General features: G+C 41.3%; 2 protein-coding genes across 74 annotated transcripts in view; one reads left to right on the top strand and one right to left on the bottom strand.

Moving 5' to 3' along the window:
- The window catches only part of Sox6 (SRY-box transcription factor 6), a 608,765-nt gene that overhangs the window by 497,546 nt on the left and 98,096 nt on the right, over window positions 1-13,123 (top strand). For 34 of the 50 annotated variants that reach the window (XM_087657920.1, XM_087657862.1, XM_087657778.1 and 31 more), the window contains 1 exon segment: window positions 670-749. In XM_087657920.1, the coding sequence (XP_087514046.1) occupies window positions 670-749 (80 nt within the window). 50 annotated transcript variants of the gene reach the window in all.
- Window positions 1-13,123, bottom strand: part of LOC147996940 (uncharacterized) — a 74,340-nt gene that overhangs the window by 44,969 nt on the left and 16,248 nt on the right. For 9 of the 24 annotated variants that reach the window (XR_015652379.1, XR_015652388.1, XR_015652389.1 and 6 more), the window contains exon 1: window positions 3,752-3,903. The exons of 3 other annotated variants lie outside the window; for them this stretch is intronic. Coding sequence is in view for 2 of the 21 variants with exons in the window: in XM_087607475.1 (XP_087463601.1) it covers window positions 5,962-6,109 (148 nt within the window). In the remaining 19 variants the exon portion in view is untranslated. Of the gene's footprint in view, window positions 1-3,751; window positions 3,905-5,932; window positions 6,110-13,123 lie in introns of those variants that run through there. 12 more of the 24 variants (XR_015652374.1, XR_015652382.1, XR_015652385.1 and 9 more) reach the window with 5 other exon arrangements.

Raw genomic sequence — 13,123 nt, 5'->3', positions numbered from 1 at the left:
GCCGAATGTGAAGTTATTTAATGATCATCACCAAAATGCTTCAATCATATGCCGTGTGTGTGACTCTGCACCAGGCTCCACTACTTAGTACCACAGGTCAAACCAAAAGACAGATTTTCCCTGTCCTTTTCAGCATTTCTGAGTACCAACAGGTAAGATTGGCCAAATTAAAGGGGATATTTTTCTTATTGTTTTGTTTATTTTCTATAAAATAAAATTTTGCATTATGGCTTATCATTAGTAAACATCTTTTTTGTTTGTTTTTTGACTCTAAGTCTCCATTTTACCTACCAAGTCCAAACTTTCTGCTTCTCCAAGAGAAAAGCCTCCTTTCACAGTGTGCCGAGCATCAGCCTGGCTTTAATTTTTTTGTACTCTTAAAAAAATGATGTATTACAAGATTTGTAGTGGAGCGAACATGCTTGAATTGCACATTTAATTTTTTCAACATCACATTCATGTTTTGCCAGTTTGCCTACCAGCTATCTGTTAACAAAAAGTTCCAAGGCGGCAGCGCAAGCCTGTGCCCAACCAAGCCTTTTGTTTCTGCAGATGTTTGGGCTTAGGGCAACGTTGTAAAGCTCAGGGGATCCAAGGACCGTGTTTATACTTGTCTGCCGCGATTCCCTGTGCATTGTCTAAACCTGTGTGCATTGTTCTTTTCGACAGGTGATAACTACCCCGTACAGTTCATTCCGTCAACAATGGCAGCTGCTGCTGCTTCTGGACTCAGCCCTTTACAGCTTCAGGTAAGTACCAGGAAGAAGCAAGAATGTGGGAGCAGGGCCAGTGCTTGAGTGGAAACCTGCAATCCAGCTGTATTCTAAATAATGGCCCGAATGTTAAATAATTTTTAAGCACAGCCCAGAGAATTAACACCTTCTGTACTTAGCATGCTGAAAATGGAAGAGAAAAGTACCAATTCCAGGCATTTTTAAAGGAGCTCCAGTGTCACAATTTGATTCTGTGGCTCTGTGTGCTCTCTTTTAGCAAGTTAACAGTTTTGTTTAAGGGTGGTAGTTGTTTGAATGTGTTAGCATTTCCTTTTATCCACGTTTTGTCTGGGTTCCCATCATACACGGATATACAGACAGGCTTCTTTTCCCATCAGTTTCAGACCAGAGACAATGCTGGGCCTTTTCCTCCTTGCAGCTCAGGGAATAAGAAGCCATTGTTCCCAGTTACTTTGATTATTTAGCAAAATATAAACACACTGCTCCTGAGTCTGTAGTGTGACCTTGTTCTTGCCAGGGTTAAAGGTCTAGGAATGGTGCCCAATTCAGTTCTGGATCAGTGTCTCTTGTTTATCAAGCTAATCATGTTTGGAAGCTGACTGAAAAATTATTTGCACTGTATGTTCCTTACGATAAAATGAGGTATTTAGAACAGTTCTGCGTGGCCTTTGCACATGTCTAACACCCTCGTTAGAGCCATGAATTGACTTTAAATAGGAATAGATTTCAGTAGTAAAAACAAAAAGAGTAAAAATTTTAGCATTAGAACACTTAGAAAATACATGATAAGTTGTTTCCACACAGTTCAAAGTTCCTTAAAGACGGTTTTTATCTGAGCTTTCCTTTTGAACCTGGGGAAGAGCTTCTGGACAGACAGTATTTTTGTGTTGCTATTGCCTGTAAGATTTGAACATAAAGGGTGTGTCACCCTTTATGTTTCCATCGTACCGAAAGGAAACAACACTGACACATACACCCTCCACACATACACACCCTCCACACATACACACCTCCACAGCACTTCATACATTTTCAATTGCTTCACAAAGAAAAGAATTTTCGAAATGCCCGGGAAGTTTTTGTCATAAGCCTCTTCTGGTCAGCATGAAGCTGTCCCCACTAGAACCCCCGGGACAGGGACATCTTGCTAGCAGATGACCAGCTACTACTTCTCTTTGCCAGACATTTGCCTTTCACACTCCCAACACTGGGCTCTGAACAGCAGAGGAAGATCTAAAAGAAATCCTTTTATTGGTGACCCTATTTTGGCTCTCCATGCTCTACCTCGGAACTGCACTAACTTTCTGAACTTAGAGGCAGTAGTCCTTACCCATCTCTGTAAAACAGAGAGCATAGGCCTAGAACTGTGTGCCGTTCTTTGATGTGGTCTATACCCTGCACTGAGTTCCATGCTGTTTCACGAGTTCTGACAGTATGTTTTGTTTTGTTTTGTTTTCTGAATATGCCATTAAACAGAAGGGTCATGTATCTCACCCACAAATTAACCCAAGGCTAAAGGGCATAAGTGACCGTTTGGGCAGGAATTTGGACCCCTATGAACATGGTGGTGGCCACTCTTACAACCACAAACAGATTGAGGTATGAATGCTTCCCTTGATGCTTCTTTGGGTGGGGGACTGGATGGTTCCAGCATATTCTAGGTCTTATGAAAAGTGGCAAACAGTGAATGCTAAAGCCACTCTCCTGTCTCTGAACGCAAAGGCCTTAAGCTAGGTTCTATTCTGCCTTTTTCTTGCGAGGAGCCTCAAAGCTGTCTTTCCACACTCTTAACTATTCTCATTTAACATGTTTTAAGTTTAACAAATGCTTAAACTTGAAAGATAATTTCCATTTGACCATAGACCTTCCTGTATCCTTGATCAACTATAATTCTGATTGTAGAATTCTATAGTTAAGGGTTAGAGAGATCCTGAGAGCCCACCACAGCTGTTACTCTGGGTCTTGGGGTGACTGCTCACTCTGCCAGAGCTGGGTCTCCTAACTTAGTCTTTGTAGTCTGAAGTCGGGTGCCTGGGCCTGGCTGAGCTAAGTTTCTCAGGTGTCCTTTAAGTGTCTAACCACCAAGAAAACCTTTTTTTTTTTCGGCGTTGTGGAAAATCATTCTCCTTCTGTGTATGTGGTCCCTTTAGAACATGAAGGCCTTCTCTGCAACAGGACCCTGGCCGTCCTCTCCGCGGTGTCTGATCTGATTGCACTCCTTTCCTGTATTGATCATTGATATTCCTCTCTGGTTATTTCAAATACCGGTGTGTGTGTGGTAGCTACTGATTTTTTTTTTTTTTGGTTCTTTTTTTCGGAGCTGGGGACCGAACCCAGCTACTGATTTTTTTTTAAAGATTAATTTCCTAGGTGGGACCAAGTACCAAACTTTACATTCTAACCCAGATAGGAAACTACCCATTGCACTCCTCTAAAATACTCTAATGCATCTATGTTCAGCCCTTTGGTTCGATCAGTGAAGACAGATCAGTTGTCCGTGACCTTTGGACATGATCACCTCTGCCACTCTCTAGTCTGCCTACTTGGAAATGATGCTGATCACACTTAAGGAGGAAGACAGGACAAAAGGTCACCTTGAAGCAGCTAACTGAAGAGCTGCAGTGCCCTCTGTCACCTTCCTGCTCTTTGATGGGGACAGGAGATTCTGACATGACTAGACACAGCCTGGCACACTATGCTGCTGCCTTCTGCATAGCCAGGAAAGCTTTCTTTCAAAGGCATTTCTATGGGCTGTAGAAATGCCACCATGTTCCTGGGCAGTGTAAAAATCAGCTCATTCCAGAAAGGGTTAAAGAGGGCTCTATATCTATGCTGTATGATGGTAGGTAACAAGCTGACCCACTCAAAACACCCAGCCCAAGGAGCTATGAAGTGCCCAGGAGACTGGGAAAGCAGGTGACCTCCACTCAAGCTCTTTGCCTTTGGTTCTCTGTAGGGATAGCCAGTGCTGCCCTCCCTCCTGCCTTCAGCTAGGGTCCACCAAATCCTTATCTTACCTCATGCTTCTCCCCGATCTCGTCCCTCACAGGCACACATGCCTGTTATGTCAGATCTGGCTTCTAGAAACCATAGTAGCATAGTTTCCCAGAGTCACAGGGGTGCTGATATAGAAGCTAGGCAGATGCCACATGTCTGTCACTTTAATTGTGCCAACCCCATCCGGTGCAAGAGCTTCTACAGCTTTGTAGTTTATCTGCTCTGAGAGTATCCTGGGTTTTTATTTGCACTATGTTCTCTTGTCTAAATTTTAAATTTTTATTTATTTAATTAAAATTTTCATTATAAAGAAATATCTTTATTGTGATAAACTCACAAATAAAAACATCATGTAACTGGTTTATGGAAGAATCCACTTCCAAACTCCCCAAATCTCAGTAAACTTCTGTACAGTTATATTGGCCATTTAAACTTTGTCTAGGTTTTTATACTTACTGCCCATATGCACGTATCCATAAAAAAAAAGAAGAGTGGAGACTAGAAAACCCCTAACTCTCTATCTTCTCTCACAGATCACTGTCCTTTTTGCCTGCAGCCTGTCTGTCTGTCCTTGTCAGCTAATGCTACACTCCCTTGGTTTCCTTTCTACATGTATACTTTGTCCACATTCACAATTGTCTACATGTAGAAGAGCATACATCATAGGCTAGATATGTCTGCATGGGAGGACGTGTGGTTCTTCCTATCACAAAAAAAAAATTTTTTTTTCTGCAAGTCAACAACCTTTGATGTTGCTTACAGTTGTATAAAGGTAGGTTTTCCAGATTTTATGGCCTGAGCATGGCATATTTACTGGGACATCTTTAAACAACACAGTAAACACCTGTATCTAAACTGGTGGACAGTAATATTTAGGATAATATTAGGATATTTAGAGAGAAAACTTGATGGTAACTTGCTTTACTGCGATTATATCACCACCTCTGTAAGCCGTGGCTTTCTTCCTCCCTTTGGCAAGCTAATATGTCATGTTTTTGTCAATAATTGGGGTCATGATAAACTGTGACAGTGCCAGGATTTCTTTATAAGGAGAGCTTCCTGGGAGGAGAACTCTAGAGCATACTGACCCTTAACTAACATAGTGCTCAGAGCTTTGCTTTCTCTACCTGTTGATTTCCCTTCAGAAGTTGTCATTTCTACTGTCACATGACTACAACGATGAGGCAACACTAGCCTAAATTCTGAAAATTTGCATCAAGGAGAGAAAAGGTATTAAAAATGGAATGACCCTTCTGACATTAGCATATTCTAGTTTGTCTTTAAATTAAGGAAGATGGGGAAAACTGTACTGACGTAAGGTCTGGTTGTCTCTGCCTCAGGGCACGATATCTGCAGACAGGAGGCCAGAGGTGCTCTTTTCAGTTAAACAGGTCAACAGATGGAGAAATGGACACTCACATACGGAAGGCTGAGGGGCCTGAACAATTAATTTTGATAATGTATTTAACCCTGGGAACAATCGGAAACTGTAACTCTAAGGTTACAATGCTTTTGACCTTTCCAGAACATAGGGCACTTTCCACAGTAAACAATATATTATATTGCTACTTACTCTGGGGCGCTCGCCGTATACATTTCTGGACCATTTGCCATTTGCTTTCTGTAGCTGTGTTAGCACTGGTCCTTAAGTAAGTCAAAAAGAACATTCAGGAAAGGGGACCAGAATAATAAGGCAGTCATGTAAATATGGCCTTTAAATAGATAGGATGTTAGATTCTGTCTGAAGATATACTGTCTCAAAACCGGAGTTCTGGATATTTTTTGTATTTAAAAGTATTTTCAGTATATTGATTCATTTTACCTGATTACTGTCAATGATAGATCCAGGGTAATTTTGCTTTGTTTTGTTTTTAATTGGGAGCAATGTTGCCTCGTAGATGTAGCTTATATTTAACACAATCTGGTACCAGATGCAAAGTGATACACCTGCCTCATGCCTTCTTATTAAATGATGCATGCTTCTCTTCAGCAAATCCAGCAGTTAAATACCACACAGCTTAAGAATTTCTAATTAAAATATCTCCACATGTCAGCATATTGGTAATGTATTATTTTAATCCATTTATTTTGTTTATGAAACAGTGACATATGTTTAGATTGTGAAATATATGATCCTTAAAAATCATTTTATTGAAGAAAATTAATTCCCACAGAAGTGTGTGGGTAATGTGTTCACTCACCCAGGCAGCTCCTGGCAATGCTGCCAGTCTTAATGTCGAATCCGCTCCGCGGCCTCGGCCACGCACAGGCTTGAAGGGAGCCCCATGGTTCTTTTGCCTATCATTTCTTCATCTTTTTTCTTGTTTATGAATTCAAACCTGCCCCTCTCTACACACTGCTGAATACTTCTGCTACCCCTGTAGAAATACGATAAATGGTGGAAGTGGGTACTATATAAACGGTTCTGAAAGCGAAATCAAAATTAAAACCAGCTAGCTGCCTTTTCAAAGCTAGACAGTAACTTGTTTGTCAGTGGGGAGATGTTTGGGTCAGCCCTGAGATAAAGTGACTGTCAGCAGTTATTCCTCCAAGACAAGTAATTTCCCTCAATGCATTGCTGACAGATTGCTCACTTCTCTGAATCACCAGAGGAAACAAACTTAATATTGTCACAGGCAGAGTTTCTGTCTTCATTAGCCCCTGAGAAGGATTTTCGAGCATTCAAAGGCACCAAGCTTTAGTTGGAACAGATTTTAACAGGCTGGTTCTTATAGTGGTAGCATAGGTAGTAGCCTAAATGAAGGAATTGGGTATGATCATTTAAAAAAATCAATAGAATTACATTTCCATACTTGTTGGTTACTCGCTTTGCTTAGAGGAAAGGTCTTGGCAAGTTTGCAAAGATGGAGCATATTGGAGGTTTTGCTAAAGTGGAAGGAGCACATCTTTTGTTTAGACAATATTGTCAAATTTAGTGCTTCATGTGGGAAGGAAAACTGTTCCCACTCGTGTGGGACTCCCTTGCTGTTTTAGCTCCAGCTTCATGTGTTGTGTTTAGGAGCTCTCTAGTTGCTGGGACCCTGCCTTCTTTGTGGTAACTGTAAGTGTGCCTCATGCAAGGGCACGAATTCAGGTTAGCTTTGCTGGCTGGGATTGGGAGTTAATACAGAGTTGACAGAGCACTCTACTCATCCCATAGAGAAGAGGGAATTTGTTGATTCTAAGCTTGTCTTGAGGATTCCAATCAAGGGGCTGCAATGTTTGCCTTTTATTAATCAACCCTCACCCACACTCAGCTTCTTTTCTTGACTTTCAAGAGGTAGAAGAACTTGAGGGGACCACAGCAGTTGGATCCCACGTGCCATGAGCTAATGGGATGAGACCCAAGCTCTGCCTCTCACCATTTCCCAAATGCCTCCTTTTGTCAGTCTCTTCACAGTGAAATGAGCAAAATATATATATATATATATATATATATATATATATATATTTCAGGGTTGTCATGAATAGTATATGGGATTATGAATCATATTTTCCCAAATTCTGGCAACTAAATACAACCTTTCCAACATCACCAAGTTCCTCAGAGTCATCTGACAGCACTGTTAGGCCCTGAACTTAGATTTGGGTGTTCTTTTCTTTATTTCTTTCCCTTGGTCTCCCTCTCCTCCTTCTCTGTTTTCAATGTAAAATCCCTAATATTACTTGGCATTGCATTTAATAAAATGAGCAAGGGTAAATGAATTAGGTCTTTGATGGCCATCGTGTCTAACCTTAAGAAAAAAAACAAAAACAAAAAAACAAAAACAAAAAAAAAAAACAAAAGAAACCTCTTCTTAAAACACTTGATCTTATGCTCTGTCTATAGGGAGCACATAAATCTTCATGTGCAGATGCCACTTTAAGAAAATATGCTCTTGAGGAACCCTGACAGAAGCTAAAGGAATTATAAGCAAATTAAAGGGAGATGCTAGCTATAGAAGCATTCTCCAATTCTTGGACATCTGGTTGGTTATTATAGTTGCCAAAGTCAAAATTTGTATTCATCCACCATCCTTGTCCAATCAAACAATGGGGGGGTTCCTTTAAGATGATTGATTTTCACTTAGTTTTAAGGCAGTGCCATAAAGTTGAGAAAGTTGGCTCTTCTCCCATAGGTCCGGTTACCTTTGGTTTGTTGTTTGATTCTTGGGGCATTAGACTATATCCTGAGATAGTTTAGTAGAAGACAGTATGCTGGAAGCACAAAACCTTTACTAATGTAGAGAGTGCCCCATCCACACCAAGAGTCATTCACCTCCAGCCCCATCTGTCACTCCACAGTCAAGAATCTCCCACTATGCAAAAATGGCCAGCCCTTATTTATGGGTTCTACAAACCATGAATCCAACCATTCATGGGAAGAAAAATGTCTTGAAAACTGAATCTCTAAAAAAATGTACACAAGTTATTTTTTGTCATGACTCCCTAAATAATACAGTATAGCAAGTGTTGCACGGCATGTGTATTAGATTAGGTCTTATACAAGATCTAGAGATGTACTGAAGGACATGGAAAGATATGCAGAGCTTGCCTGTTTTATATAAGGGTCTTAAGCATCCAGAGGTTTAGGTGTCAAGAAGGAGTAAGATCAAATCCCCTACAAATACTGAGGAACAGTTGTCCTTGCACGTAAGTAGACAGTGAAAGCTCCTCCCATAATAACACTGCTGTCATAGTCTCACACATAAGCATTTTGGATTGGTATTGTCTGCATATGTCTATACTAGAGTTAGAGACATGAGCTGACTGAGAATGTAGTAGAAAGTCTGAAAGAGAAAAATCCTGTGTCAGAAGAGACTTGCATCTAGTTGGCAATGATAGGATGAGTGGATACAGTCAACAGCTAGGACATAGACAAGATAGCCATAAGCTAGTTTGATCTGTCAGGAAACAGATAAGACGGATCAAGACTAGACCATTCTTAGTGATATTTAACTAAAAAGACTGAGAAGCTGGACACAGTCAGATGTCTCCCTCACAGACATCACCCAACTGCACTGCAAAACTTCTTCCCATGAGGGGTGGCATGAATTGGTTAGCCTCACAGATCTACCCTTCTACTTTACTTCTGGGAAAGTTCATGTGCTGCTGGTCTGCATGTTGATGAGAGTCCATCCAATTGTCAGTTCAGGGAAATTTTGTAATATTTCACCCTCTACATAATTGTTTGAAACCATATCAATTTACTTTGGCTATTCTAGATTTTAAGCATGAAGGAAATCAGAAGTAAAAGACACGAGTAAGTAGAGCAACTGCTTAAGACACATCCTTTGTTTAACTGTCTCACCTCCTACAAGGGCCCAGTCTATTGTATTCAAATCCAGTTCAAAACAGCACCACTTATCATCTTAAAAGTCTACTTTTGGGTTATCTATCAACTATTTACTAATTTTCCTATCCAGTTAAGTTAAATAATTAAATAATACATATTTCAAAAATTCATCTTACTAGTGGATAGGGAACGGGTAGATCTGGGAGGAGCTGGGGGAAGAGTGAATATAGTAATAACATTGTATAAAATTCATAAAAGACCAATAAAATCAAAGTTTAAGTAATTACTTGGATATGACCATTAAACATAAAACACTTATTAAGCTGGTCACAGAGGCCTGTAATCCCAGCACTTTAGCAGGAATAAGAATTCAAGGTCAGCCTTGTCCACATAGCAAATTTTAGCCCAGCTAGGGCTACATGAACCCTGTCTAAAAATAAATAAGCAAACAAACCCCACATATTATGTAATTAAAATTATATCAAAATATGCCTTTAAGAGAGTTTATAAGTGATGTATGCTCATCAAGTTGAAAAATGAAATGTATCTATGAAAACAGTGATTACCAAGGTTTGCGGTAAAAAGGAACAGGAGCAGGCAAGGCATGGGATTTCTGGATTGGCGAAAGTCTCTGAGAACATAAATCCACGCTTTGTAGAACATAGAGAATGTGGGCATGAACAGCCCGCCTATAGCTGAGCACACAAGTGGATACAACTCATCCTCAGTAACCGTTGCCCTCTGACGGGGACGTTGATGGTGGGGAGACCATATGCATATCAGGGATGGAAAATCCGGTGCCTTCTTAATTTTGCAGTTATACTGGAACTTCTCTAAAACTAATGTCTTTTTTTAAAGTTTATAAATAAATCCAAACATAAGGAATTTAGTGATTCAGTCGTTCCCCACTGTTTACACAGTGCCTGTTGTGTGCCACTATCTGGGTAGCAGCCTTGAACTGACGGCCAGTTTTCTCCTGAAGGCTTGACTGCCAGTGTCTGGAGACACTTTGCTGTGATTGACAGACAGCAATGAGATTACTGTGGCATCAGGTAGGAAGAGATAACCAGACATATAGTCCTAAAGATGCTGCAATATTTTAGATGGCCATTGGCAACAGAAGCACATCCTGCCTAAAGTGCCAGCAGGGCTGAGTTTGAGAAAAGCATCCAGATAGCAGGAGGTACCAGTGGATACTCAGAGAACCTGCCTTCACTAGGTTTATATTCTGGTGGCAGAAGGAGGAAATAGAGGAGAGCATAGGACTACCAATCCCTCGCTGGAGCAGAAGTCTCCTCATCCATCTGCCTGCCCATCCAGACACCCACAGATTGTTACAAATCATGACCTGTTTGATTGTCCGGACTCAGTTTGTCTTTCTCTGATCCTCAAAACTGAAAGCTTTATACTAGCCAGCCTATTTTGCTGATAGCAGCCACAGATCTCCTGATGGACTGAAGCACACAGTATGTGCTTAACTTTCCAAAGGGAGTGCTAATTTTTACTTCCAACGGCGTATACACTCTATGAGACTCTGTGTGACTATGAAACTTGGTGAGGGTATGGGAGCTGGACGTTAACTTTGGTGTGGGAGATGCTTTTCCTTAGAGCCAATGGTATAAATGAAACTGTTCTTGGCAGAGAACTGTATCTGATGTATTAAATCAATAATGCAAAGGAAACCTGAGTTTCTTTCTGATACAAAGCAAAAGAAAAGCTAGACATGAGCATCATTAAATAATAGCCAGTTGTGATGATGTACGTGTATGAAAAATGACAGCATGAAATCGATCTCTGCATGCTATTGTACACTGACACAATATTGTGATACTTATATAGCACCCACTGTCCAATTTAAAAGAATTTATATTTAGCCTTTATAAGAAATTATTTTAATGTTGTTCCCATACATTTGAAGAAGCAGAAGCTCAGGTGAGTTTAGTGACTTGGACCAGGTTTCTTCTCTAGTGGCAAGGAGGAACTCTAGTAGGCGGCTGGGTGTATTCTAGAATTTATTTCTCAGTGAGGATCCTTTGCTTTAAACTTCACTGACCGATGGCAGTGCAGGAGGAGGCACAATGCTGGCAGGATGCACTTAGGAACTCCTTCACAGCGCGTTCCTCTTACGGCAACATGGAAGTTAAGGGAGGCAGATTTAATTAAATCATAAAGGGGACATTTTTCAAAGTCACTGTGGTCTTCTCCACACCCCAAGGAGTTTACATACTTTTCGAATTTCCAGCTGTCTAGAAGAAACTTCCAGCTGAAAAAGAATTAAGATGCCTGAGAACTACTGTGAGGAAGACCCCATCTTCTTAGCTCTCTTTCCTGGGAGAAAATGCTTTCAATGTGTCTGCTCTGTGCAGCTCTAGCCTTTGGAGAGTTTCTGGGGCTGTCTTGCAGTTTCAGAGTTTTGATGAGTCTCCTAAAGGAGCTAAAACAGTGTCCTTGGCCATCCCTCCTCCGCGCAGCGCTCAGATTGTGTTCAGCAGGTTGCTCGCCTGCAGAGGAAGCAGATGCTTAACCATACTGGAGTGAGCGCCTGCTGCACGAGGAGCTGACTATGCCTCCTGACATCTGGCTGTGGCTGGGTCGCCTTGCCTGCCTGGGGCCAGGAGGCCGACGGAGCCAGGGGCAGAGAGCACGGAGCCTTCTCTGCTCTTTAAGCGATTAGTGCACTGGACCAGTGATAATGTTGAATTATCGCTTGGTTGCCTCTTTCCCGGGAACCTCGGGACAATAGGAGAGTCAGGAAGGAGCATTCACAGTAAAGTCGTGTTCCAAGAGACACGACTGATTATGGAGTATTAAAGGGCTTTATTTTAAACGGTTTAATATACAAATAGATCCAGACAGTATATGAAACTTCCAGAACCATTAGTGGAGCAGCTGAAGAGTTTTCTAATTTAAAGTGGCCGGGACAGAAGCGCCGGTTCAGCAAGCTCCATTTTTAGAGTTTGGGCAACTTGTCCAGTTGACGCTGTAGACGACAGGGTGTCTGACACAAGGAGAAAATATGCTGATACTGTAATGCTGGGGAAATTTCTCTAACTTGAGGAGAAAGTAGACTTTGTAGGTAAGAAGCCAGCTGGCTTCCATGGAGGCTCTCACAGTCGTACCGCATTCATGTGAAAACGGGTTTGCATTGGTTCCCCAACGTCAAAACCATCTGTTCCGCCAGTTTCCTTTATGGTATGTGTTACTTAAGCACAATGGATATGGAAATTGGTAGTTGGAAATGTGTTTGTTCTATGAACAGTTGTCACATTATGTTGCTTTGCCCCTTATAATTTTTCATCAGTGAGACCTCTGGGCTTGAGAGCCTTCTTATAACAGATCACCTTGTCTATGCTTACAGGAATGTGTTGGAGAGGAGCAGTGTATCACTCCCAGTTTACCCCTCCCATTCCGAGTGATTTCTATTTAATTAACACTGGCGAAAGGCTGGGGAAAGTGAGGGAGCTCCATTTTCCAAGTCTCCCTTTAGTCAACTGGGAGAGAAATTTTAAAAAAATAAAAAAGAAAAAAGAACATCATCTTTTCTGAAATCCCGTCTAACTAAGATGTATGGCAATGGGCTGTTTAATGCTCAAACAGACAAAGGTATTGCTTCAGTCACTATCTAGCTCCCTCTCAGAGGTCCCATTTCAAAACTCAGTAGGAAACGTGCTTTAGTGTGGCATTCCCACTCGATGATCACTTGATCTGCTTGAAGAGAAAAGCAAGCAAGCAAGCAAACAGACTTTAAAGGAGAAATGCCAGCAAGGGCATTCTCATTGCTTTTGTTCTCAGCACCTTGAATCAACACCACTGAACAAGAACAAGAAGACAGCCTCCTAGTGGGGATGGTGGTCACCTACTTAGGGCCCTTTCCTTACATACAGAATGTGTTGGCTCCACACCCTAGGGAACCACATTGTGTGTAGATAAAGGACAGGCTCAGACATAGCGTCAGAGTGTGTGGGGAGGTAGGGAAAAGAGAGAAGCTTTATTCAGATAATGAAGGCCTATGTATGACTCCTTTGATGTAGGTGCCTCAGTTTTCTATCCATTCAACAGTGGTCTTTAGAAAGAGATATTCAGGAGTTGTAGAACAAAACAGCCCTCTAGAATTCCT

This window comes from Rattus norvegicus, chromosome 1, assembly GCF_021556685.1.
Source record: "Rattus norvegicus strain SHRSP/BbbUtx chromosome 1, alternate assembly SHRSP_T2T, whole genome shotgun sequence".
NCBI classification, from domain to species: Eukaryota; Metazoa; Chordata; class Mammalia; order Rodentia; family Muridae; genus Rattus; species Rattus norvegicus.
The sequence above is the reverse complement of the archived record's forward strand: the minus strand, read 5'-3'. Positions and strand labels throughout refer to the sequence as shown.